This window comes from Haplochromis burtoni, unplaced genomic scaffold, assembly GCF_018398535.1.
Source record: "Haplochromis burtoni strain Fernald_Lab_line unplaced genomic scaffold, NCSU_Asbu1 Contig_598, whole genome shotgun sequence".
In the NCBI taxonomy this organism is placed as follows: Eukaryota; Metazoa; Chordata; class Actinopteri; order Cichliformes; family Cichlidae; genus Haplochromis; species Haplochromis burtoni.
The window spans coordinates 14,030-37,266 of NW_024582959.1; the positions used below are offsets into that span (position 1 = coordinate 14,030).

Consider the following 23,237-nt stretch of genomic DNA (forward strand, 5'->3'; position numbering starts at 1 on the left):
ATAAAAGACTACAGCCCCCCACCTAGAACCTCGAGAATCTGGGGGGAAGGACAGTGGAATTTCTTTCATCAGAGTTAAAACGATGTACAAATGGTAAACATAAAAATGACAAACATTTAACAATTCACTCTAACAGTTTGCTTTGTTGAGCATGGGCCAATTTTCAATAAAATGGAAGGAGTGCATGTTTTCAAGCATACTTACATCGTAATGCCATGTGAGTTGTTCATGTTGTTCCAGGTTACTGTTATAAACAGTTTTTAAGTCAGCTCTACCTTATTACTTATTATCCCTATTACTTACTCAGTATTATAGTGTACTAAATATGTAACGATGTCTGCTGTTCAGTTTTTATAAAGCATGCATCGTGTTTTAACTTTTAACCAAAACTAGCATCCAAGCCAGGAGAAAAACTTCCAAGCAAGACAGTATTAGTGCCTCCTGCTATGGATGAGCACACCATAAGCTCAGAGAGTCCAACAAGCCTCTTACAGCCCCATAAACCCTGCTCCCGAGTACAAACTACACTGTGTTCATTAAGGCTGTTGTCTTTAATTCTTTGCTCTAAAAATGCCCTAAAAAGGTCAGTGATCACTGTTTTATTACCACTATTAATCTGCAGCATGTTTTAAAGCAGACAAAGAGCGATTCAGATAACCCATTTACGTTGTAATAAATCAAGGGTCCAGTGTACACTGTGCGGGACAGGATTACCTGGGTCCTACCCTGGTGCCTGGCCTGTCAGGCCTGTAGAGTTGGAGAAATACTTTGAGAATCTCATCAATCTCATCTCAGGCCTTCTATAATAAAAGCAGAGTCTGAGGATGAGGGGACGGCTCGATTTCATCTTTGTTTTTTGTAGATGATGTAGTTCTGTTAGCTTCATCGGGTGGAGACCTGCAGCTTCCACTGCAGTGGTTCACAGCATGGCATTCTGAAGGATGGACTGATGGATCGCTTAACACTGGGGTTATGATAATTATTGGTGAAAAAACAGAACTGCCATTTTTCATCTGGTAAATACAAAACATCCTGTTTCAGAATGACACTGAAAAAACGGTGCATGAATTTTTGGCAGGATTTCATTTAATCTAAACTTAACAAGAATGCTAACTGTGAGAGACCACCTTACAGAAAGCTATAGAAAATTTAAGAAGGAACTATGTACAGTTTATCATTTCATATAATTTCAATGTTTTTCTAGTCTTTTGAGCACTGTAAGCACAATGATAAAGAAAAAAAGTACAAGATGACAATAGGATAAGTTTGAATTACTAAAATCATGTATTATTTCCAGGCACTTAACATCATATTATCACAAAAACATTTTCATAATGGGGTGTATCTTTATCACGCTGTTATAATTTCAGTATTCTGGCTCAGTGGATGAAAATGTTGAGAATGTCGTGGTGATGAAAATCAAGGCTTTGGACAAAGACCAACAATACACAGACAACTGGCTGACTCGCTTCACAATTTCCAAAGGAAATGAAGATAATCTCTTTTCCATTGAGACAGACAAGGAAACCAACGAGGGCATCTTAAAGTTGATAAAGGTATCTAATACAGCGGGTAAACAACTACTGAACGTGTCACCAAGTTTCAATATTTTCGATATTTCAGTAGCACCTTTGTTAGTTTTAAAGGAGCTATAAAAGCATTTTCACCAGATGTCAGTCGCAACCAGTGTTGGTCAAGTTACTTGAAAACAGTAATTAGTTACTAATTACTGATTACTTCTCCAAGAAAGTAATCCTGTTACTTTACTGATTAAATATTTTCAAAAGTAATTAGTTACTTTATTACTTACTTACAATTAAAAAAAAACATGATACACAACCAGAATATGTAATATTAGAGACACTATAACAAACACAATCACGGTTTAGTAGCGTAGTATCGCAGCATGCTCAAGGGAAAGTAACAGTACTCTTATTACTTTTTTTGCAATAGTAATCCCTTCAATCGTTACTTGAAAAAAGTAATCAGATTACAGTAATGTGTTACTGCCCAACCCTAACCCTGACCCATGCAATTCATACCTGCAAAGAAAACAAACCACAGATGCAGGGACACCGCGAAAAAAGTCTTGAGCACATGAAGAAAGGGAGGTGCAAAGAGGAATGGAAAGTCATGACACCAGCTGAAATCTGTCGGTACTTAGAAGCAATCCTGCCCGCCTGCCTGAATGTTTAAGTGAGCACTGCTAGGGCCATAACCAGGGAGTGGAAAGACCATAGACCGGCCATGACCAGGTGCTCCCCCACAAGATTTCAGACAGAGTAAAAAGAATTATCAGCAGAGTTGTACACTTGTAGAGAGCTAAAGAAAAACCTGGAATCAGCAGGTTGAATTGTTTTAAAGAAAACAAGTAATGCACTCGACCACTATGGCCTGTAGGCATGCTCACTGAAGAAAAAACATCTTGAAGTGCATTTAAAGTTTGCTGACCAACATTTAGGCAAGCTCGTGAGATCCTGAGAGAATATCTTCTGGTCTGCCGATGCCATGTTTGGAGGTCAAAAAGCACTGCATATCACCACATATATATGTTATCACTGTAATATTATGGGTCTTTATATATTGAGCGGTTTGTATACACTAGAGCTCTTTCTTAGATTTAGTATAATTTAGTTCAGTCTGTCACTGTTCTTATTGTTACCACATTTCTCATTTTTACACATAACTCAATACTTAAAACTTAAAACCATGAACATCTATAGTTTGATTTCTCTACACGTGTGGATTGGTGGATTGGTTGTTCTCAACATCTGGTGAGAATTTCATGACAGTAGCACCTTTAGAAATTGGTGACGTGTTCAATGTTTTACACTATGTATTTGTATAAACTCACTTCAAACATTTTAATTTGCAGCTAGTTCTGGGTTTGTCTCTTGAATGTATTTCATTTTTTGTGTGTGTCTGTTTTCTCTCAAGTAACTCATTTTATCTTGTATCATTTATTTTGCAGCCTGTGGATTTTGAAGAAGTCCAGAAGCTTGAGCTTGGCCTTTTGATTGAGAATATTGCTCCGTTTGTGATTGGTAGTGCTGTACAGATGGATGTGGATGTTCATGTTGGAGAGGGTAACCCTCTAGTTACTGGAGCTGGTGCCGGGGCAGGAGCTGGTGCTGGTGCTGGTGCTGGTGCCGGTGTGGGTGCAGAGACAGAGCTGGGAGTAGATGTGGAATTGGATGTAGGCGTGAGTGTAGATGTGGGCCTAGATCTGAAAGGCGAGGGGGATGTAGGGTTGGATGCAGGACTTAAACCTGAGGTGGAGGCTGGCCCTGGAGTTGGACCTGAAGTGGGCACTGATGTGAAGCTTAAACCAGGACCAGGAACAAAGCTGAAGCCAGATGCACCAAAAAGCTACCCCATTAAAATATCAGTTAATAATGTACCAGAGGGTCCAGCATTTATACCTGACACCAAGATTGTTCATGTATCCGAGGACCCAAAGGAAGCACCTAAAGATGGCAAGATCGCTGTGTTTGCCGCCACTGATCCAGATACAGGAAAAACGGCTGAAGATGTCAGGTTTGTCAAGTTACAGTAAAATCTGTGAGACTTCTGTTCAGTAATTGAACAGTCATCAGCTTTTGTCATAATGATCCAGTTTTCAGTAATTTCCATTAATGGCAAAGCTACCAATGATATGATTTATATAAAAATGTCACTCAACAAACACCTATTTCATTTGATCAAAGTATAGCAGAGTGTTGCAGTAATGTGTCTGTGAAGGTTCTCAGTCATCCAGGTCATCGTAGTCAAAGGAGCTTGCATAGAAAAGCGTCTGGACTTCTTTAAGTTGCTTGAAGACGTTTCACCTCTCATCCGAGAAGCTTCTTCAGTTCTAAGGTCAAATGGTGGAGAGTCCCAGATATAAACCTAGTGGGAGTACCCCCCACAGAGGGACAAAAGGACCCCCTGATGATCCTCTAATCGCCTGAGCCAAGGTGTGAAACTGGGTGTGGGTCCCAATCAGCCAGAGTTTCGGGTGTGTTCATTGTGAAACCTGGCCCCACCTTATCATGCGAATTCCTGAGGTCAGATGGCCCAGGATGTGAGTGGGCGTTAAGGCGTCTGGGAAGGGATCTCAAAACTGGATTATAGATGGCAGAGAGTTGGTGTCGTAAACCCCCGCCTCTGTTCAAAGATGGTCGCTCACAGTGGACATAGATGGCTTCTTTCACTCCTCTTTCAAACCATCTGTCCTCTCTGTCCAAAATGTGAACATTGGCATCCTCGAAAGAGTGTCCTTTATCCTTAAGATGCAGATGGACTGCTGAGTCTTGTCCTGTGGAGGTGGCTCTTCTGTGTTGTGCCATGCGCTTGTGAAGTGGCTGTTTGGTCTCTCCAATGTAGAGGTCTGGGCATTCCTCGCTGCACTGTACAGCATACACCACATTGTTAAGTCTGTGTTTTGGCGTTTTGTCTTTCGGGTGAACCAGTTTTTGTCTGAGCGTGTTGCTGGGTCTGAAATGCACCGGGATGTCATGCTTGGAGAAAACTCTCCTGAGTTTCTCTGATACACCGGCTACATAGGGGATGACAATGTTGTTGCGTCTGTCCTTCTTATCCTCCCTCGCTGGTGTCTGGTCTTCTTTTCTGGGATGTTTAAATGAAAGAAGCCATCTATGTCCACTGTGAGCGACCATCTTTGAACAGAGGCGGGGGTTTACGACACCAACTCTCTGCCATCTATAATCCAGTTTTGAGATCCCTTCCCAGACGCCTTAACGCCCACTCACATCCTGGGCCATCTGACCTCAGGAATTCGCATGATAAGGTGGGGCCAGGTTTCACAATGAACACACCCGAAACTCTGGCTGATTGGGACCCACACCCAGTTTCACACCTTGGCTCAGGCGATTAGAGGATCATCAGGGGGTCCTTTTGTCCCTCTGTGGGGGGATACTCCCACTAGGTTTATATCTGGGACTCTCCACCATTTGACCTTAGAACTGAAGAAGCTTCTCGGATGAGAGGTGAAACGTCTTCAAGCAACTTAAAGAAGTCCAGACGCTTTTCTTTGCAGTAATGGCAATAATAATATAATGGCTATTGCTTTACATTAAGGTTTTCTAAGAACAGGCAGTAATGTGGTTAAAATTCATTACAAGATATTTATTAACACATATGTAAATATTATGTGTCAAAAAGACTATAACTGGTTAACTAAAGTATCAATGATGACATTTTTTAAACTTTACTAAATTATTTTTAAATTTGGTAACATTTTATGATTTTAGCTATAATATACAAGAAAAGTATCCTAGTGAAGTCAAGAAATAAATTAAAGTTTTAGAAAAATGAATAAAATATAGTTTCTGTTGTTACTTGGTGCTATTTGAACAAAAATGAATTGGATGAAATTGAATAGCTGTATTAATCTTAATGAGGGCTCTTTCCTTACTTTTACTCTGGTAACAGCAAAAGTTGTCAATTGGTGTAATAATACATTAACTAATCGTAGCAGGTAGCAGGGGTAGCTGTAAAAACAGTAAAACAACGTTAACAGCTGTGTTCTTCTTAGCATTTAAAATATCTTTGATGGGTCTGTTTAATCCTATCAAGACACAAATTATGTTAATAATATAAAGTCTTTAGTGTAAAGCATTACCAGGTATGATTATTATTTATTATAATTAATAAAATAGTTAAAAACTACTTTGTGTTAGAGGTTTTTTGTTTGTTTTTGAAGGTTTCATCTTTATCATAATGTTGAGCAGGTGTTTTATGTAAATGGAAACTTTTACTTCGCTGATGCTCGTTTTTACTTTACTGATGTTTTTTCTTCTTTCTTATATATATTTTTTTCATTCCAGTTATGCCAAAGCTTATGATCCAGATAACCTGTTTACAATCGATGCAGAAACAGCTGAAATTAAACTCAAAAGGACACCAGACAGGGAGTCACCTTACTTGAAGAATGGTACCTATATCGCCAAGATTCTAGCTATACCCAAAGGTAATTCTCTTGTCAACACTAAGACTTCACTGCTGCTTCCTCCACTTCTTATATTTAGGTTTGAAGGTTATCTTTTTCCCTACTGAAGGATTTCATTTCAGTTAACTACCAATAAAATATTGGTAGCAACAACTTTTCAGATCTTACTTGAAAATTTTCATTGTGGAGGGCCAAGGAGAATCAGGTATTTAACCTATCAGGTTAACAAGCCCCTAGAATTACTGGGTTGTGCTTGTAGCCAAGATATTTAAGGCAGTCAAAACAAATGTGTAACCTGCCTTCATATGAAGCCCTTATGCCATCAAACATTTTGGATTTGATTTTAAAAGCTTTTATTATCTTATTTCATATGATCAACATATAAGTGGAATCTAATTAAAATATTAGTTTCACCAGTCTAAATTGAACATATGAATAATTAGTAATGGATTAAAGGTCATCAGGGAATGGGAAACCGGAGGGAGACACAGCTGGGAGCATAACCAAACAGAGTCCACAGAGACAGTTCAGGAGGCCGACCCAGAAACTGAAATACTAGTAGAATTCAAATCAACAAGAAAATGTTTTAAAACTCTACAAACCTAATTCAAAAATGTTTAGGTATAGTCCTGATGCATGCTCAATCATCCAGGTAAGGAAGTCCCAAAAAGCTGATTCTGTTGATCTGGACACTGAAAATGCTACGTATATGTACCCATGACTGAAAATTAGACAGTAGAAAGCACTTCCTTCAACTTAAGGAAGGGCGATCGTGGCTCAAGAGTTGTGTGTTTGTCTTGTAATCGGAAGGTTGCCGGCTCGGACAGTCTCGGACAGTCTCGGTCGTTGTGTCCTTGGGCAAGACATTTCACCTACCGCCTACTGGTGATGGCCAGAGGGGCCGATGGCGCGATATGGCAGCCTCGCCTCTGTCAGTCTGCCCCAGGGCAGCTGTGGCTACAACTGTAGCTGCCTCCACCAGTGTGTGAATGTGAGAGTGAATGAATAGTGGTATTGTAAAGCGCTTTGAGGGGTCCTGAAAAGCGCTAAATAAATGCAATCCATTATTATTATTATTATTATTAAATGGAAAGGTGCTATGTATACCAGTCCAGCAAATGGCAATCACGGCATTTGCTTCAAATTCTTACTGACATTTTTACCATATCTGCTTTTCAGACATGCCATCAAAGACAGCAACAGGAACAATAGCCATTCAAGTCACTGACGGCAATGACCACTGTCCAACCCTGACTACAAACCATGCCAGTCTGTGCTCTGATCAGAAATCTGTTTACATTACGGGCATTGATGAAGATGTTAGTCCCAATGCTGCTCCATTCACGTTCAGAATAATACCTGATGGGACACAAGGCAGCTGGGTTGTAGAAGTCATCAATGGTAAGAAAATCTGGTTTGGATCAAAAGAAAAAATGGAAACGTTTATTTTCGCCTCTGTCAGTGCGCAACAGGGCGGCTGTGGCTACAATGTAGCTTGCCATCATCAGTGTGTGAATGTGCGTGTGAATGGGTGGATGACTGAACGTGTAAAGCGCTTTGAGGTCCTTTGAGGACCAAGTAAAGCACGATACAAATACAGGCCATTTACCATTTTAATTTTATTTATTTATTTATTTTTGCCTTAGTAATTGTAGCACTAATTTTATTATTATAGTGATTTACCGTAAAGACTTAAGCCTTATCTATACAGTGGGGGAAATGAGTGTTTGATCCCCTGCTGAGAATATGCAAGTTTGCTCACTTACAAAGAAATGAACAGTTTTTCATTTTAATAGAGAGAGAGATCATAAACCAAACATTTAGATTAAGAACAATTCCATAAAAGTTGATGGGCACAGTAAACACACCCCTAAACCTTGTGGAAAGCCTTCCCTGAAGAGTAGACACTGCAAAGGGTGGGCTAACATGATGTTAAACTCTGTGGATTAAGAATGTAATGCCACTCAAGTTCATATGTGTGTAAAGTGTTTGGGAAATATAGTGTACATTTTCAGTTACAATACAATAATTATTTCCTCTAATCCTATTACAGTGGCATCAATTCACCCTATTCTAATATCATGCAGTAAAATAAACTAGCTGCTAGTTTACAGAAAAGAAATTTGGGCAAATTTTTATATGTTGTTTTTACTAAATGTAATGTAATGTAATTGGTTTTTCCTTTCCAAAGTATTTGCTTTGTTTGAGGAGGCAGAATAAATCCTGAAGTAAAGTTAATTCGAAGCTTGAGTTGCAGTGTAGTGGAGGGAAATTGTCTTTGAAAACTTTTTGTGCTTTGTTATCTCCAGAGACAAGCGCTGCTATTCATTCTCATGTGCCACTATGGCCTGGACAACATAATCTCCAGGTAGAGGTGTTGGATGCCCAGGGTCTGTCTTGTCCAACCAAGGAAGTTTTTACGGTGAATGTTTGTACTTGTTCGGAAACAGAGGACTGCAGCCTGAGAACAGCAAGACTAGAAACTACGTCATCTAAGCTTGCTACACCAGCCATTGGCTTGTTGTTACTGGCATTTTGCTTACTGCTATGTGAGTTGATTTTAGAACATCCACTAATGATATGTATAACAGGCCTAGTTGGGAAAAACATGTGTTTAAGATTTTCAATACATATTCAGGACTATTTTGTGTCTGTACAGCTATTTATTCTATAGTATTATTAAGTTCTATTTAAATATAATACTAGTTTCTTGCAACCTATTGTATTTTTACCTATACTGAAAAAGTACTGTGCATAACAGAAAAAAGGTTTAAATACATGAAAAGCCCAAACTTTTATGCTTTAGTTTGAATCTTTACATTTGAATTTAAATGTTTTTATCTATGTTTTATTTGTGCAGTTATCCCATTTCTTCTGGTGGTCTGTCAGTATGCAGGGGCAGACAAAATCTTTCCTGACCAATTTAATGAGCTACCATTTCTCCCCAAAGAAAACCTCATATCCTATCATACTGAAGGCAGAGGCGAGGATAAGGTGGGCATTCACGTTTGTCTGGGAAAATTTTTTTGTTTTATTTAATGTGGATATGTAGAAAACAAACTGATTTTTAAGGAGGAATGCGATAGCTTGTCAGTCATCCCTGATTCAATTTTGTTTTAAAAACATGATTCTGAAAACTGAAATCAATGTCGTTTCGTACAGAAGTTGTGTTCAAAGATAATTTTTTCTTCTTCTTTTACTTTTAGGAAATGTCACTCCAAAGTTTACCTGTTATGCTCCAAAAGGTTAAGATGGGACAGTCATCAAATTTCAACAGGAAAAATTCAAACATAATGGAAATTGATGAGATACAAATCCGCAGCGAGCAGAAATATCAGGCAGCTGTCCAGACTGTAATGGAGGTTGACAATGCTTACACATTTTCAAGGGAATCAGTGAACCTTGGCAAAGGGCATGCGTCATTCAACAGAAAAGTGATGGGTATACAACACACAGAAGCCCTGTATGAGGACATAGCCCTTCCTGATGCTTTTCTCAATGATTACTACTCTCAGGTACTATGGTATAATAGCTATACATGCAATTATTTGTCACAGTATCTTCTCTTTGGACTCCTGTGTAATGAAGCTTTTGATGCCACTGACTGTTTTGTTTATTTGCCTCAAACAGAAAGCGGCATGTGCTGTTCCTGTGGAGGATTCCCATTTGGAATATGATTTTGAGGGCCAGGGCTCCTCTGCTGGCTCTGTGGGTTGCTGCAGCCTTCTGGAGGATGACAATGACTTAGATTTCCTCACTGAACTTGGGCCAAAGTTCAAGACTCTGGCTGAGATCTGTATGTTTCCTACAGTGTCCCCCAAACCCATATTGGCACAAAATGTTGCAGGTGCTATCAAAAGCACAGCTGATTTTGTCGAGCCAGTTTTTAAGAGCAGACAGGAGCACATTGTTGAAACAAAGCATGCAGACATAAAAACAGAAAGAGTAACGTCAAATACAAATATACGACAATCATCTGTCGGTACTGTAAGTACTGCCCGATCTATGACACTTCCTACCTCTAAGAGTACTAGTGTCAGACGTTCCTCTCATATTAGTCATTATGATAAACTACTCAGTCCAGTTCAGACTGTCTTACTACAACAGGAACCAATTTACTACACCAGCTCTGTATCACAACCCATACAATATGTAGTTCAACCACATCTACAGAACACACTTTTGTTAGTAGATGGCTCCAACGGAACCAATCGATTTTTTATCCAGGACATTGAGAGGTCAAGAAATCCTGCTAGCCACAGTGTTCCAACCAGCCCCATTGCCTTCCTACCCATCAGCCCACCTATGCCCCTGGGCTCTACGAAGGATAGGAAACTAATGCAGCTAAATGGTCATTGTATGCCGATTAAGGATAAAAGTAGTCAAAAGTAGGAATTAGGAAGGCCAGTTGGAACCAATCTCATCTCAGGGCATTTTGACAAGAGGTGTTATTCTGGTTAAAGAACCCTTCAGAGTGTGTTAGATTTGGCAGTCCAGTATGCATCATAGCCTACAAGGACATCTTCTTGCCAAACAAAAAAAACAAACAAAAAAAGAGTTGGTGGTGGTTGTTGTTGTTGCAGTATGTAGACACATGGAGTACACATGGGCAGATGTGGTTAGGACCATTCAATGTTTTAAGAGGTTTGTGATGGTGGTAGTAACAAGGCAGACTTGTCCAGACGTAGTTGATCAAATCAGCATAACACTGCTCCAAGAAAATCTGCCATTGGTGTAAACAATGGCTGTCAGTAGCTGTCAACTGTATTCCAAAAACACATGAAGGAGTGGTAGACTGTGTGAAAGTCAGTTTCAAGCTTAATAATTTGGTCATATGATCAACAACAGTATTTAAGCAAAAGAAATAAATAATACTAGTCACATCAAATATAGTAATATAAAAACCTTGCATGACAATTGCATTCATGTGAAAGTTGACACTGGAAGTTGGCTCATAACATCAACTTAAATCTTTTTTTAAAGGCCAGTCATGTTATTGCAATTGTGCTCATGGGAATGAGTGGCCCCCGAGCAGGAATACCATATTCATATGAGTTGTTTGCGCTAAAGTAAAAAGCACCATCACTTCACGCGGATACCCTCTCAGCGACACCCTGATAACGACTGTGTTTAGACTGTTCCTTCCCATTCCATGCAAGGCCACCTGGGTTGGCTGGAAGACTGTTTACTTAGCCTGGTAGGGCGAAGGACACTGTCTCAGCTGAACTCTGGACACACACACACATACATATATACACTGATATGCACACACTCATCCCCCCTCCCTTTTCAAACGCCTTCGATGCTTATTCCCTTCCGATGTTGACGGTGGATCATGGAGACCAGCGCACGCAGGCCCAGATGTACTGTCTAATTCGGCTGTCTCTCACCCTTTACCCACCCCTGTTGCTTGTCACGTGTTTCTTTGGTGTATTAAGAGTTTTTTTCATGTGCAGAGGTGTTTTTTTCTGTTCTCAAACTGATCTCCCTGTTGGAGCTCAGTCTGGGGGGAGTTATTTTTTTCTCCTTATCTTTCCTCATGTGGTGCATTTTTCCATTGTTATACCTCTCTGACCCGTCTTCCCCATGTGATGTTTTGTGTAATGTATGTATGGTCGGAGGGTAAGATGGCGCCGCCATTGTGTGCAATAGGTCAGCAGCCTTGTGAAATTTCTATAAAACTAATAAAGGTATATCAAATCAAATCAAATATCAAAACGAGTTCATCATGAACCTGAAGCTTAGTGAAAATGACAGTGAACCCAGTGGAGTGTTGCTGAGCTAAAATCAATAAGCTTGATTGATTTTCCACTCTGTGATGCATGCGCAGGATGAACTGATCCCAAAAATATAAATGCGGGGGAAAAGGTGTGGTGATTGTTGCATTTAGCATGCAAAGGATAGATGGATGTTTCTTGAACCCAAGAGTTTGTTTTCTCATTATGTGATAGTGCTCTCATTTAACAGGGAGTCATTGAATATAGGACAAATATGATCTCTCTTTCTAGTCTCTGTCAGTACTCTCCAGCTTATGAGCTATCTACTTTAAGGTGCGCATTTGAGAGTCAAACCAGGGAGTCAAGTACGTCTAATTTGAGGTTCCCTTTTTTCATAAGAGCTACAGTATCCAGAGTTATAGGCAATGAAGATGTAAAATTATTAACAAAATAATCAACCTCTGTAGATTTGCTGCTCTGCACTCTGTTGGCACAAGGCACTGAAGAAGAGCAGATGAATGATATCTTTAAACTTGGTAAACTGACTGCTTCTTATATAGCGCGTTTCTACTCTGAGTACACACCTTGACTCATTCACCCAGTCACGGCAGCACTTTTTTCCTATGCTCTTTCTCTGCAAGTCCTTTCTTTCTTTTTTCATACTCAGATGGATGCATGAGAGAGCAGACTTGTGAGACGTATTGCTGCAAGTGTACTTATACTTTCTTTTATTAGAATATAAGGGATTAAATGTTTAGTTAAATATCTTTACATTGACCAAAAGAGGAATTTCACTGCTCTGGTTCACTTAAGAAAGTAAAATTAGTTTGATATCCCTGTCTTAGGGGGTTGTCTGATTATAAGTTGTCTTACAGTGTAAAGCACATTTAAGTGACTCTTGTTGGGATTTGATGCTATATAAATAAAACTGAATCGAACTGATAGCTGGGACAGACCCTGCCTCATTGTTTGATTTCAAATCTACTTTCATGTTGTACAAAGTCAAACACTGACTCGTTGTTAAAAGACACACACACACACACACACACACACACACGGATCTGCATATCTAAGTCCAATTAAAGTTCATTCTTCACCAAGGCAGTCTGGAGATAAATGTCACAACAAATACATGTAATGTTATGAGGACAAGAAAGCAGATGAGACAGCTCACTTTCCAGAATACGCTGATGTGTTTATTTACTTTTTGATTGACAGAAAAAAAAAAAGCTTTCACAAAGTAACAACATAAAACACTTAAATTGTTTTATACTGTCTGGAACTAAAGACCGCAGAAATCTGACAATATGAAGGGCTCTAGCACTTGCTAGTTAGAGGCACAACTCCAGGGAGTAGGTGCTACATTAACATTTTAACAGGTTTGGCTCATTTGTTCTTTTATAGAGATGTGGGCATGAAAAACGTGACAATTAGACAGTTAGGATCAAAGAGCTACAAAGAACACAGGCTACTTTGTTTAGATGAAACTGGGATGAAATCTAAAATACTCAGACCAACTTGAGCATGGCAGGGAGTACGGAAGAGGATTAGGGCCACTGGAAAAAAAAAAGTGGGCACGTCTTTTTCTTTTTTCTTTTCCTGAATTCTGAGAAAAAAGTCAGAATTCTGACTTTAATCTCAGAATTCTGAAAAAAAATAATTTTGATGAAAAAGTCAGAATTCTGAGAAAAAAGTCAGAATTCTGAGATTAAAGTCAGAATTCTGATTTTTTTCTCAGATTTTTTTTCCAGTGGCCCTAATCCTCTTCCGTACAGGGAGTGATTTTGTTTTCTTTCTAATATTTCAGTTATTACTCTTAGTTTCATGACACAATTGGGCCATTATTTAGAAAATGTCTCTACTTTATCAACTCTGAAATAACAACCACTGTAGCTATAAACAACAGCAACTTAACATATTTTGGGGTTTTTCACCATATGAACGAACTTGACGGTTTATCACTAAAATGGTGAACTTACTGGCAATCACCCAAAAAGGTATGAACGTCCCAAACTGTCAAGGTCATAAAGTCATCACATCAGGTTCTTAGTAACCGCTTTCTACACAGTGGAAAGTTACCACCTGTGCCAGCCATAAAAGCAACAAAACCTCGTTTCTGCTTGTCTTCATGCACATGGAAACTAGTTATGGCCTACAATATCTTGTGCACAGATGAATTTTAAGACCGAGCCATACAGAATGAAGAAAATAAAATATGTTTTAAGGTGTAGCCATTGTTTTGATTAGCCTCAAAGCTTGAGGATCTTTGCACAAAATATGTAGTTGCCTTCAAACTATATTGTCTTGGAAGGATGTGAAACACAGATTGTTTATTTATTTATCATTTTTAAAGGCACCTCAGCTACAAAGGACATGGATAAAATGTCCACTGCCCTGACAGCTCAGTCTTAGTGCATCGTTGGCAAGATTTTCTTAAAAATGACCCACAGTTAGTCATGGTAGATCATTAAAGGATGACAGGACATCAAGGCAAGAGAGGACAAAGTATGCAAAACATTCCATCAAAACCTTTTGGATCTGAAACATGAAAAACATACTGCATATTCTTTTAGACTTCATATAATTAATATGAAGGGTGAAAATCACTGATAATTCAGTAAAATAGAACATTTTTTAATATCTATGCTAAAAATGTAAAGTCCTAAAGTAACATAAAAACTCAAGGCACAAATACTACAAATAGAATAACCATTGCCCAATGGTGAACACATTACCTGAACAACCTTACATACTTTTAGACTACTGATAATCATGTGATGAAAAAGTCAGTTTCACCTGATACTGAGACCCAGTGAGCTGACAATCAAGAAAACTCACCTACTTCTGTATATGGATCAGTTTTGGCCAGTCAAGTCACCTCCTAAAGGAGCTATATGTTAGCTGCCCTGTCAGACCATCTCTTAGTTCATAATGGAAAATACTCTTATTACACAGACTGACTTAAAGCAAAAAACAAAACAAAATATACTAGAGACTTGCAATGGATTCAGTCAGCAACCACACCTACCTATAGGTCTTCAGTCTATCTGGCTGTTTGAACTGCATACAGTTTCCATTTTCTTCCAGTTAGCATGCTTGTGTTAGGCTTTAGCACCACAAAAAAAATCCCAGCAAAGGGGTATAAACTTCAGTTGTACACTGATAATGGACATGGGTAATGTACCAGATGATCTAATCCAATCCCATGTGAAACAAGGTTTTTATTCTGAATACTGCTTCCCAAAATTTTAATATTTCTCTACAAGTTGGAAATTAAGGCATTAGTACTGTCACTGGAGGATCACATTAATACAAAATATAACCAAAAACAAAACATGACAGCAGAGTCACAAGAAAGACAAGTGCATGCCTTTAGATCCTGCAGATCCTACTCTGTGATAAAGCAGAGTGTTTCTGAAACCTGAGCCTGGATGGGATTGTAGGTTCTCACTAGTCTTTCCAGCTCAAAAACATGGAACATACAGAAAATATAAAACAAAATTCTCTCCATCAGTGGGATATTTTAATTTCAGCGATCAAGATAACTTTCTATGAACTTAAAAAAATATAAATATGCAAACAATAATGCATCATCTGCTGCCAGTCGTTTTGATGTATTTTAATTTTTTCTTGTTTAAGAGTTACTTCTTAGCAAAAGTACCTTAAACATCTGTTACGCAGTTTATCTGCAGATTTCAAACTTTTAACATAATATAAGCCATCTCCTTCCACTTCCAATTTTACAAGAGGCAAACCTCACCAGCTGTTGAAAACCACATAGAAAAAATAGAACGCAACGATGTATATGTTTAAAAGTTTTAAACGAATTGATTTTCGTTTAAATGAATCTGATGCTGATGCGTTCTTGATTTTTCCCTAAATAATTGTGTGCTTTTATTGCAATATTGCCTGAGGATCTACAGATTGAAACATTCAACAATTTCCAGCCAACCAAAACACTAAAATTAGTTATACTATATGGATATGCCGTTGTACAATTTTGCATTAAATCCAAGGTTTAATTTGCAAATCACTGATTTGGTCTTTTTTCTTACGTGGTACCCATTTACACAAAATCAGGCTGGACAGTTTGTGTTCATATCTGATTCTGACTAACTGGTCTCTAGGTAGGCATGAATCGCAGTTACAGAGGTAAACATATTTGGTCACCAATGCTCTAAATTAGTGGGCAATCCAAAGCAGGAACACCATTTAGGCTGACAACCAAAAAACAAATTGACACATGTATAGGAGAGTAAGAGGTTCATTCTGAAGCCGTTTAACAGGATTCAATAATCAGCAAAAAGTCCAGGACAAACGTGGGCAGAGAACTATTTAACAACATAAAATCTCCAAACATACAAATCATGGTTAAATTTAAATCCTAGCGACACAGAGAATCATAACGGTCAACATGTCACCAAAAATTCTGTGTACACATTTCTATCATTACGCTCTCTAGTGCTTAGGTTTAGAAAAAAACCTGTTTTCACAGCATGAATACCTATGAGAAGCTCACACCAATGTTCTCTCGTTCTGGCTCTTCTCACTGCTTGGCAACTTTGGAAGAAATTTAAAAAAAAAAGCCCCAAAACATTTAAAGCCACAGTCCATACACATCATCCACACATCAAATTGCCATGCTTCATTACATGGTACAGTACAATAAAGAGGTCTATCATCTCGTCCAGCACTTGGAAAAAACAAACAAACAAAATAAAAGCATAGAAAATCATAAAAAACAAAAACATCTGAGACAAAAAATATAGACTTATGTGAAACCATGAACCTGTACTGAGCATGTTGTGTGGACACGATGGCCAGCCATGCTCTTTTTACAAAGTCATGGAGCGCCTTAGTCATGCTTTATCTAACCTTTATTTGTACAGTGCACATTTAAAAAATAGAAATTAAATCATTTAAATACGCAGATCTCTACCTGATGAAATTAATTTATGTTTGAAAAAAAAATGTAAAAAAAAAAAAATTAAGGCATGCAAAAGATGCTAACAAATAATGAGATGTGGATGCTTTTTGACCCAAACATCTTACATCGTTAGAACTTCCAGCTGGAAAGGAATGATTCACTCTTATTAAATACTCAAATCAAGGGTAGCTGCCAAAATAAAATTCATATCCACTGGAATATCACTGTATTTGCTCAAGCATTCAAAGACTATTTACATATCTGTGTTCTGTGATCATTAAGAGGCTGATATTTACATACATGTTCATGCAGATTCAGCAGCAGTGCAGGAGAAAAAAACAAGACAAAAGAGAAATACTAAACATCCTGAAACAGAAAATAAATACAATTTATCAAAATAAGAAAAAAAATGTACATCATACATATATATATGTATATAAATGTTAACAGTGTGTCCCTCTTTTAAAAAGATTACTGTTATAACAAAATGATATGTATCAAACAAATAAAATAAAAGTTGAGAAAAAAACAAAAAAACATGTTTATTGGCTTGTAAGGTGATGGTTTTATACATCAGACGTGAAGCAGTGCAGAGCCGAGAGCAGGGAGCTGTGGTTTTGCCACATTAAGGCTTTGCAGTAAACATTAGAGTTGAGATCACTGCTGCTCAAGATTAATGTCGACTTGTAGTTAAGCTGGTACAAACAAAATGACATGCAGCAACAAACCCATCAATTCACACTCAGCACACCCACACATTTTTCAACTGACACACAGAATGAATTGTTCATCTTTAGAAACTAGCCACTGCCTTTGAAACGCAAAAAAACTTTTTTTATTTGGATTGGATTTTTTCCACAGCAAGATTTCTTGGCAGCATTATATGGCGCTTCTCTTTATCCCTCAGAGCCTGTGCCACCTCTTCTCCACAGCTTTACCTCTGAACTGCTGAAGATAACACCAGGAGGTCAGACTGGAAGAGAACAGGGTGAGCTCAGGGAGTGCAGGAAGATGTGGCTGGGTCAGTTCAGTACTCTGTGATAGGGGCAAGCTCAGGATAAAGGTCCACAGAGATGTTCTTGTAGAGACTACTAAGCGAGATGTGTGGACTGTAACGCAAGTTGTTGAGACCATCCAAGTGTTGCCGCTCTTTGGAATATCTTAGGAGTTTATACCTACAAACAAAAAAGTGACACAGTATCAGTACACTCTACCTGCTCTACTCCTATTTGGGCATTTACGAGATTGAAGCATCAGGTTATTAGACCCAAGTGTCTAAACTGGTCCAACATTAAGGTAACGGTTATCTAAATATAGTCAGGTCCGGAAGTGCTTGGTCAGTACTTTTGTAATTCTGCCTCTCTACACCACCCCAATGGACTGCATAGCAAACAGGTGCTGCTAATCAAATATACTTGCGTAACTGATCATCAGCAAATGTGAACACATTTACAAAAGCAGATGTTTAGTCAATTTGCTGGTCTGGAGCACTCAGGTGCATCTTGGACTCCACAGGCCCCAGTTACTGTTAAATACCAGAGTTCATAACAGTACAATTACACAAAGACTAAACAGGTATGGCTTGTCTGGAAGGGTTGCCAGGAGAAAGCCCCTTCTCTCTCTCTAAAAAAAAAAAAAAAAAAAAAAAAAAACCCCACATGGCTCGGTTTTGCAAAGTTAGATATAAACATACCACAGATAAGACCAAAAGTGAAGATGATTGGCTTTAATTCACAAGGCCAAATTTTGTGAAAACAGCATATTAACAAAAACACACTATCAAGTACAGACTTGGAGGATTGAGGACTTGGACTTGTGAGTCAACCATGAACTCCTCGGTATAGCAAAGTATTCTAGAGTCAAACATGGGGCTCTCTCCCTCTGACTACTAAATATAGAACAGAATGACTGAAAATGAAAGAAAGGAACCACGGTATTGCAACAGCCCAATAAAAGTCCAGATCTGAACTTGACCGAAATGTTCCGAACCTCAACAACGTCAGGTACAGACGGCCAAATTTCTACAGTACTTAGAGAAACTGATCATACTGAAAATGATTACTGGTTGCAGGCCTTTACTGCAAACAGCTTCAGTTGTTGACTATTTGAACTGTGTCGCTTTATTTTCAGTCACTGAAAATCATAAACTCTGTTGGACTGAGATCAGTTGACTTACTTGATCATTAAAGAATATCTCATTCCTTTGCCCTAAGAAACTCTTGGGTTACTTGTAGTAGGCTTTTGGTCATTATCCATTTGTACTGTGAAGCACCATTTGTTACATTTTGCAGTATTTAGCTTAATCTGAGCAGGGAGTATAGCCCTGTATACTTCAGAATTCATCCTGCTACTTCCATCAGCAATTGCATTATTTTATTATGCGATTATTAAAAAATTCACATGGTTCCACATTCCCAGGCCATAACATTTCCGCCATGTTACACTGGTGTGTAGTTCAGATGGTGTGCAGATCAGCGTAAAGGCAGATACAGTAGATGTACTCTAAGACCTCAACACCATTACCAATGGTGTGACTTAAGAAAGTCTGAAGTTAATACAAACACCTCTTGTAGCAACTTTAAATTGTGCATACAGTTTCCTCTCATAAACAGACCCATAGACAAGTGAACACATCAGGGTACAAAGATACAGACCGGTGGAAACCACAATCCAACAAACCTATGTTTCAATTACTGGATGGCCTGCTCTGCTCTTTCTTCTATATTATGTTTGTGTACAACATATTTGTATGCACTATCTAGAGGATGTTAGATCTGCTGCAGTTAGAATCAGAACAAAATAAACTCAAATTAAAATTAAAGGTTTAATGCTGTTTAAAAAAGATATTATTCATTAGAGTTAGGACATTTTGTAAATGTATTTTTTAATATGAAAAAAGAAACTTTACCTCCCAAGAAACTGCACCTCTCCTCTGTGATGGTGAGGAATTGATTTATACTTGCCAATCTCCCCCTCTGGTCGTGTCACATTCAGATCGGCATACTGAACCCTGCAAGGTAATCAAGCTGCATCACTATTTACAGAATTAAAACCAATATTAGTGTATACATAACATCAATACTAATTATGGGCTTTTAATTATTCCTGTTATTATTATTTTAATTATTGAGTGCACAAGTTTGAATTTATATTGGACTTTTTAAGCACGGGAATCAAAAATATGTTTTTCTGTTTTCTATCTCGTGCATGCAAAATGTATAAACATTCAGAACTTATGTCAACGACGTTGCTGAATTGTGTGAACAAATGTTTTTCAGTACATCACTGCAGGAGGGGCTTGTCAGTCGGAAGGTTGGTGGTTCAATCCCTGGTATAGAAACAGCCACTCAAAATTGCCGGTTTCAGCCAGATGTCAGTCGGCTGTCTGTTAACTGACAGCCAACTTTCAGCTAGCAGTCAGTGGTTGGGAGTCCCCTCCTCCGTCCTTTGGGGCGTATCTACTTTCCACTATAAACAAGCCCCTTGTTTATTGGTCGGTAGTTGGAGGGGACCGGTCCCTTCTTGGGGTCCTTGGGGATCAGGACCGTCCGACCTTCGGTTAGCCATTCCGGGTGTCTCTCGTTAACTAGCAGCTGGTTCATTTGTGCTGCCAGACGCTCGTGGAGTGCAGTCAGCTTCTTTAGCCAGTAGGCGTGAACCATGTCGGGCCCTGGTGCTGTCCAACTCTTCATACTGGAGACCCTTTCTTGGATATCTGCCACTGTGATGGTTACTGGACCCTGTTCAGGGAGGTCGCTGTGGTCTGCCCTCAGATCCACTAGCCACTGAGCATTGCCGTTATGGGTTGCGTCCTTCTCCCATATGCTCTTCCAGTATTGCTCCGTCTCCAGCCTTGGTGGTGCTGTTCTCTTATTGTTCCCTTGCCACTGAGAGTACACCTTTGCTGGTTCTGTGGAGAACAGCTGGTTTATTCTCCTGCCTTCTATCTCTCTGGTGTACCTCCTCAAGCGGCTGGCCAAGGCTGTGAGTCTTTGCTTGGCAGTTTCCAAGGCCTCAGGTATGGACAGCTTGCTGTATTTCTTATGCACCTTCTTTGTCGCACCTTTCTGCAACTCCGTTAGTTGGCTAACCTCCCTCCGTGCTACTTTGATCTTGCCCTCTAGCCTCCTTCTCCATGGAGGGTACTGCCCCTTGTGGCTGTTCAACTTGTAGCCAAGCATCTCACTGATCACTGCTGCCGTATTGTAGATCAGCTTGTTAGTGTCGGTAATCGTGGTTGTAGGTATTCCCGTAGTGCTGCATTAACATCATCTAGCAGACCTTCTGAGGGTACTTCACGTAATCTTGGTAACCGGCTACGGGGGATCCAGGTTTCAAGCTTGGCCATGATCCTATTTTTCAGGTCAGTTCCTCTCGCACTCAACGATCCTTCTCCTATCGCACTTGGGGCTATGTACCCAATCTCGGGTGGGGGTGATGATATCTCCCCCCTGACCTGGCGTCCTGACTCCTCCTTGCCTAGCATTTGTGTTGTACCTCGTCAATCTCTAGCTGTGAGAGCAGTCCCTTCTTTCGAATGTTGGAACACTGAGCTACTAGTTGTTTCGCCGTCATTGTGGATGTTGGTATCGAAGAATCCATAGGTCCCGCATCCTATTCATGTAGCCCCTTCCGCCGGGGTTACTTGCGTAGTAGCATTCCAACAAGCCCTGTTTTCGTCTCTTGCCCACCGATGCCTTCTTGTTCCAGTAGCCCACTTTTCGTCAGGGTGCCCTGGTTCCTCAACACCTGACGCGGACCTTGTTGATCCGGGCGACGTCCGAGCCGGCATGCCTTCATATTTATCTGTCTCGCTCATGTCTGCGGTAGGCTTGCTTAGCATAGGGGGTCTAGCCTTAGGACCCTTACTGGATACAGACGCCCCAGGCAGGAATCGAACTTGCGATCCTCTGTTCCAAAGGCGTGTAGTCTAACCACTACGCTAGTCTAACCACAGTAATATTCAAGAAGTGTTGTTTTTTTTTTTGTTTCTTTTTTTGTGGGGGGGGTCATATATTCAGCTGAAGGAATATGTCACATTCTTTTTAGCAGTGATTTTATATATATTATATAATATATATAACACACACATATATATAAACACACATATACACACACACACACACACACACACACACACACACACACATATGTATAGCGTTAATCACGATTAACGTGTTAATGCTGACAGCCCTACTTATAATAGAAAGCACATTGTGGCCACTGTTTTGAGTCCATATAAATAAAATTGAATTTCACATTCTTTTGACAGCTTTCGTTGTAAAAAACAAAACAAAAAAAAAAGTAAAATAAACTTAACAGGCAGTTTGACCATTTTACACTGCAAATCACCAAAACTATTTCCAGTAAACAGCTTTTCCTTGTGTTCCATTTTAATTTAATCAAATAAACAGATATATTCTTGCACAGAAGCTTCCTCATAGATCCCAAACCAGATGTGGAGGTTATTTTTGAGACTATTGTTTGCTAGGCTGTTACTTCTTCAGACTTCAGTTTCAATTATGAGTATGTCCTACTTTCCTTTTCTCTATTAGGTTGCAATTTAATATTTTATTTTTTAGATTTCTTCAGACTCTTATATTGTGCAAAAGTCTTGAATGACCCCAAATTTCTCTATATTTTGCTACATGGAGGCCAGAACTTCACTTAGTTTCTTTAGGTGCTGTCCAGGCTTTATGAAGGCATTTCAAAGTCATTTTTTGGACAGTGGCTACTTGTCCAAGATTTTTAGTAGATCACACATTGCAAACTCAGCATTTTATCTAGCAGCTTCTTCGGTAGCTAGTAAAGTAAGAACACAACGTAGTTGGTAACTCACCTGTTCCATAAGTCATCATCCTCTCCACCCCAACCCCAAAATGCATTGGGAAAACCATTAATCTTCCAGAACTGATCCACAGTGAGCCCACTCACACCACCAAAGAACTCACTATATGGAAGACTGAAAACAACAAAAGAACACGTTTAATAAAAATCAGAAACTTTCTAGTTGGTTAATAATTCCAGGTCTGTTGCAATTAAATTATTATCCTACCAGTCTGGTAAATTTTCCACATACTCACATGTACATGTATTTGTCCAGCTTGGCAGCAAAGTGGCGTGGCATCTGACCACAACCATAGTAGTTTCTGTCATTTTCAGGGATATGGTCAACATCATGGAAAATCAAGCAGTCCCAGTCCAAGTCCTTCATAGCTTCCATGAATCCCACATTAAATAACATGGCTCTGTTGAATGGCTGGCTTCCACTCTAAAAAGTACACATTTTTGGTGAGCATGGTGCAGTTTTTTATTTTTTGCCAATAACAATTTAGTTTAGTAAACTACATTAGCACTTATTTAAAGCAAGCACACTGAATTGCAAATGAGATCTGAAACAATGCAATTAGCAAATTGCATAGCTCACAGTAAAACAATAACTTTAACATATGAACTAGGCAAAAAAACATCAGTCCTAACTATATGTAACTTTTGCACTACATCAGACAAGTTATTGCAGACAGTACATTTGGTTTTTTAACAGATATAAACGTAACAACTGATTATTTTCATCTCACTTGTACTCAAACTACTATGAGGATGGATGCATGGATTTTAGCAGTATTTATAATAGTTGGGGGGG

The 23,237-nt window shown here is 39.1% G+C and overlaps 2 protein-coding genes across 3 annotated transcripts in view; one reads left to right on the top strand and one right to left on the bottom strand.

Annotated features, from left to right (window-relative positions):
• LOC102296168 (desmoglein-2) overlaps positions 1-10,838 on the top strand; it is a 16,031-nt gene extending 5,193 nt beyond the window's left edge. Inside the window, exons 7-14 of the mRNA XM_005948407.3 lie at positions 1,371-1,556; positions 2,972-3,537; positions 5,829-5,971; positions 7,130-7,351; positions 8,260-8,499; positions 8,811-8,944; positions 9,157-9,465; positions 9,581-10,838. Of these exons, the coding sequence (XP_005948469.1) occupies positions 1,371-1,556; positions 2,972-3,537; positions 5,829-5,971; positions 7,130-7,351; positions 8,260-8,499; positions 8,811-8,944; positions 9,157-9,465; positions 9,581-10,342 (2,562 nt within the window). The 3' untranslated portion in view covers positions 10,343-10,838. The remainder of the gene's footprint in view (positions 1-1,370; positions 1,557-2,971; positions 3,538-5,828; positions 5,972-7,129; positions 7,352-8,259; positions 8,500-8,810; positions 8,945-9,156; positions 9,466-9,580) is intronic.
• A 2,568-nt stretch (positions 10,839-13,406) lies between these two features.
• Positions 13,407-23,237, bottom strand: part of b4galt6 (UDP-Gal:betaGlcNAc beta 1,4- galactosyltransferase, polypeptide 6) — a 27,505-nt gene continuing 17,674 nt past the window's right edge. For both annotated transcript variants that reach the window (XM_014329614.2, XM_005948408.3), the window contains exons 6-9: positions 22,678-22,865; positions 22,434-22,556; positions 19,503-19,604; positions 13,407-17,769 (exon numbers count right to left, since the gene is read on the bottom strand). In XM_014329614.2, coding sequence (XP_014185100.1) covers positions 17,622-17,769; positions 19,503-19,604; positions 22,434-22,556; positions 22,678-22,865 — 561 coding nt within the window. In that variant the 3' untranslated portion in view covers positions 13,407-17,621. The remainder of the gene's footprint in view (positions 17,770-19,502; positions 19,605-22,433; positions 22,557-22,677; positions 22,866-23,237) is intronic.